This window comes from Ostrinia furnacalis, unplaced genomic scaffold (genome assembly GCF_004193835.3).
Source record: "Ostrinia furnacalis isolate ACB-3 unplaced genomic scaffold, ASM419383v2 OfSCF0195, whole genome shotgun sequence".
Classification (NCBI taxonomy): Eukaryota; Metazoa; Arthropoda; class Insecta; order Lepidoptera; family Crambidae; genus Ostrinia; species Ostrinia furnacalis.
The window spans coordinates 87016-91895 of NW_021130434.1; the positions used below are offsets into that span (position 1 = coordinate 87016).

The following is a 4880-nucleotide window of genomic DNA, read 5'->3' on the forward strand; positions in this document are numbered from 1 at the left end:
TTTAACCACGCTTGAAAATACGTTCTGTATACATACTCAATATGAAATATCTAGTCTATGTTGTCACTGCAAAATCCCCTTATTACAAAAGTTAAACTCTAATTACTCTTATTTTAAATTGACATTTGGCGTTTAACTTTTTTGTATTAAGACACAATTATTTACGTAAAAGAACTTTCATTGTCATCATCAACATTTCAGCCTCAGGACGTCTACTTCTGGATAGGCCTCACCCAATGATTTTCAGATTGTCCGGTTGGCAGCGGCCTGCATCCAGTATCCTCCTTCTGAGGACAACTGTCTACTTTGTGGCAGGGATGTTATGGATATCCGTAACCGTAACCGAAACTTCCGGATATCCGAAATAAAAAAATATCCGTAACTGTAAACGAAACCGGTATAATATTATTCCTATATCCGTAACCGTATCCATAACCGAAACTACATGTCCATAACATTCCTAGTTTGTGGGTGGACATTCCACGCTGCCCTTGCCCTGACACGTTTGCAATTTAGAACTTACCTGGCGTGTAATAATTAACAGTTTTATTAAAATCATGAGTGTGTTTAGTATTAGACTTGATAATTTCGCTGTCGAAAGTGATGACGTTAGCCCTGCATCCTTGGTTGTGGTGTGTGGAGCACACCCATCGTGTCTTGGGAGTGTTCGAGGGCACACTCTTGTAGGAGTATCCACCAATCTTGATCATCGGTTTGCCTTTTCGGGACATCACCATCTCGAACGCACCTGGATAAAATGGATAATCAACATTCGAATCAAGTATCAGGTAATATGGCCCGGTTTTTGAATTGAGATTTCCAGCTATAGTGTCATATTACTAATGTATAGAACATTTTAAAAGTTCATACTTGACCAAAAGACGAGCTCACCAAAGCCAAATTTAAAAAAAAAAACCGGTCTTGTGAGACATCTAACATTATAGAAAGGCTATGGTAAAATGACAAAACAAGTAAAATGGATTAAAAAAGGTAATATTTCAATTGTTTCGTCATCATTGGTAACACACAGGTAGATACAGTATCGATTAAAACGGTAATATGTCTGGTAATACTATTGGACTAGTTAAAAGAAACAAAATAGTGCATCATCTATGCAAATTCTCAAGAATACTTGATCGCAGTACTCGTTATGACTTAAACTAAATGAATTGTAAGTAATTAACTTGACACTGACGATTGGTGCAACCCGCACAAATCTACAATAAAAACAAATGAATAAAGTATAATTATAATTAGCTTATTTTCTAGAGTTGTGATGTCATTTGGTTAAAAATGCAAAAAGAGAGGTAAAAATTCTACATCTGGTAAATAACATGAAATTACAGACGCTGCAGTGCTTTTCCTACATATACAAAGCACACTTATCAACCCGGAAACGGATCGTAACCGTATCAACTCGAGGTGGTCAGTATTCTTTGTATTCAGAAACTCCGTACTGCAACGCACAGCACATTAACGCATGTATTCACATTGCTTGCTTAAGTGAAGCATCAAATCGAACGCACAGCGTTGAATAGAGCTCTGTGATTGGTTCGTGTGTCAACCTGTGCGTCTACGCGCACTGTGAGACCTCATAGTAATGTTTGTGAATACGTAGCGTAAGGGCTTCCACAGACCAAACGCGGGTCAGAAGCAGTGCGGGTCAGTTGCAGTTCGGCAGTAGGCACACTGAAGTCAGTGCAGTTTCAAAGCAGTAGCAACGCGGGCGGTTGTCAAAAAATTCAAAATTCGAAAACCGCTTTCAACGCGCTGCTACTGCCCCGCGTTTGGTCTGCCAAAGCCTTTAATGCCTCGCCTCGCGGTAGACAGCGCGGCGAAAGGACGATACGGTATTGATCCCTGTCTGGGTTCATAAGATCAACGTCTTTATTGTTAAAATCGTTGGTATTACTTCAGAAAGTTAGGCAAGCCGTGTGTATGGTCGTTCCTCAGTCGTATTATGACGTCAGCAAGCGTGTGCGCGTACGCTTTGCACTTTATAACCTGGTTGTTGTGATGCGTCGAACAGTGCCACCGTGTCTTCCCGTTGCGGTACTGCTTCTCTTTGGAGAACCTGAACCCTCCGATCAGTAGTAGCTTCCTTCCTTGTCTTGATATCGTCACCTTGTAAGTAGGGCATGAATATCGGAATCTCGGAATCTCGTAATATCGGAATCTCGGACTGCGAGATCCTATATTTCAATTCCGATATTGAGCGACCCAATATCGTAATATCGGAATCAGATAAAAGTTTTAATTGAGATTTTAAACAAAGCGTTTAAACTCTCTACAACCTGCCACAAAGCCCAAAGTACATGATTGGATACCAATGATTTTCTCATGTCTCTCACCATCACTTTTTGTTCAACTGCAAATATTTTAATATCTTTGCTATTTATGGTTAATTTAACTTGTTCTAAATCAATTTTAGCACTTGCCATAGGTACTTGGTCAACAAAGAACGACATCTCAACTCCCTTTCAAACATTAATTTTACTTTTATGGACCGTCAGTTCTGCGTACTATGTGCCCTGCCCATTGCCACTTCAGCTTGCTAATCCGTCGGGCTATATCAGCGACCTTAGTTAGTTTACGGAGCTCCTCATTTCTGATTAGATCTCGTAAAGAAACACCAAGCTTATCCCTCTCCATAGCACGTTGAGTCCTATATTCAAAGGCCACGTTTTCGAGCTGTATATCATCACTGGTAACACACACTAATTGAAGACTTTCGTCTTCGTATTCGATGATTTACCTCTTTCTCGAAATTGCATCTAACTACCTAGCTGATCGTTTGTCCGAGATAGACATACTTACTTGTCAAAAATCTCGAGAATCGAGCTCCTAACCGAAACTAGGTAAGGAGCAACATGGGCATTCGACATAAGCTTCGTTTTTTCCATATTCATCCGAAGGCCTACCTGTTGGGAAACTCGATTAAGGTCTCCGAGCTTTGTGATAAGGTCTTCCAACGGTTCTGCCTTAGTACGAAAAACAGACGGACGAAGAGGCAGCAAGGTTCTGAAGTGGAGGTCACGTACCGGAAAGCGCAGCGTAGGACAAGGTGGACCGAAGACCTCATAAAGGTAGCAGGAAGGCGCTGGATGCAGGCCGTCATCAACCGGCCATTGTGAAAATCAGCATCGGAGCCTGTGTTCAGCAGTGGACATCCTATGGCTGACATGATGATGATGATGGCTCGTGGTTTTGTGAGTTGTACATCGATAATCAAAAAGGAACAAATTACAAGCATATTCAAGATTTTTACCACTGTCTACAATTTTTGTAACACGTGATTTGAATGACTCTAAAATTCGTTCCGCCAACATAAAACAGGGTAATATAATGAAGGAGTAAAAGTTTGTTTGATACCTGTGATTTTATAAAAACACTAATTATTTGCTAGTCCATATAGGCTCATTATCTGTAACTATTCATTATCAGGTTATCCGTCTGCTCGTTTGCCTCTTGTCACATAAAAAACCAAATGCATTGGATGCCCATAACGTAAAAATATAACCAAATATAAATTTTATAGCACATGAACTCAATTCCGATATTAATATCGGAATTCCGATATTGATATCTAATATCGGAATCCAATATCGGAATTGAAAACCTTCCGATATTACATGCCCTACTTGTAAGGGATTATTGTACCGGGTTTTATGTCTGTGGGATTAAATGAGATACTCAGATTTGGGTATAATTGGCGATCACTATCTGAATGCAAAGATACTGAAGAATTTTAAAGATATATTACTACATCTGCAAGTAGCTGGCTAGCTACCACCATCTTACCTAAGTCTGTCGCCATATCAACAATGTTAACAGAATTGTTGTGTTCCGGCAGTTAGAGGTAAGATAGCCAGTTCCTCCATGGTTGAGGATTCCGTGTGAAGCTCGCTTCCACCTTCGGCCTGATCGTCACTTACCATCAGGTGAGATACAGGCCAAGAGCTTCCTCGTAGTGGATAAAAAAAAGTTTTTTTTTTACATATTTATTGTAAAACTAAACACTACATAAGGTGTAACTGCTCGAGCTCGATGAGCCCTCGTACATTAATAAAGATAGGAAATAAATATTTTTATAAAATGAATAAATATTTATTCACTTAAACAACCCAGTGTTTACAATAGAATGTAATTAGAACTATGTTAATCTAGGGTTAGTTTTAGTTTTAAAATGACAATCGATTACAAATATGTAATTTAATAATAATAATTACGTAACATATTTACCTAATCAACTTAGTTATAATATTATTATAGTAGTTGAAGATAAAATTATTGTAAACACGATCTTCTCCTATTCTTTCCAGTAGGCCTAAGATGCGCGCCGTGATAACTTTTATCGACGTCAAAATGTATGGGGAAAATCGATAAAATGACGTGATAACCGCTTATCGCGGCGCGCATCTTTGGCCTACAGATGTCCGATATATAGAAAATAAATTACCACTAACTATAGAAAATAATCTAGTCTAGCTTCATGGTTGTGTGACTCGTCCGCAAGGAGGATGCTATCATCCATCGTCTTCACAAAGGCTTTGCATCCTCGACTGAGGTGCGTAGAGCAGCGCCATCTAGTAACTCTACTAGTAGATGTCTTTTTCGCCGCGTAATACCGGTACTGGTTCAGTTTTAGCAGCCGATTTCCCTTTTGTGATGTTACAAATTCTGCCAATCCTAAAACAAAGGTTTTTAGGTCCTTAGTATGATGGCACTCGATTCTGAAACAACATCGAACACTATCGAGCTAATTGCGCATCTCGCTGGTACATATTCGCATACCTCCCCGTTCGTTCGCCCCATCCGTACTGTAAAAATTATCTAGAGCCATTTGAAAAAGACCAAGCAATCATCACGTAAAATCATTT

General features: G+C 39.4%; 1 protein-coding gene across 1 annotated transcript; it reads right to left on the reverse strand.

Annotated features, from left to right (window-relative positions):
* Positions 1 to 376: 376 nt before the first annotated feature.
* Positions 377 to 2140, reverse strand: LOC114355042 (uncharacterized). The gene is made up of 2 exons (XM_028307701.1): positions 2005 to 2140; positions 377 to 748 (listed from the first exon to the last, which is right to left on the reverse strand). Exons 1-2 carry the CDS (start codon positions 2138 to 2140, stop codon positions 513 to 515), a joined length of 372 nt encoding a protein of 123 aa, XP_028163502.1. The 3' UTR covers positions 377 to 512.
* Positions 2141 to 4880: the final 2740 nt, after the last annotated feature.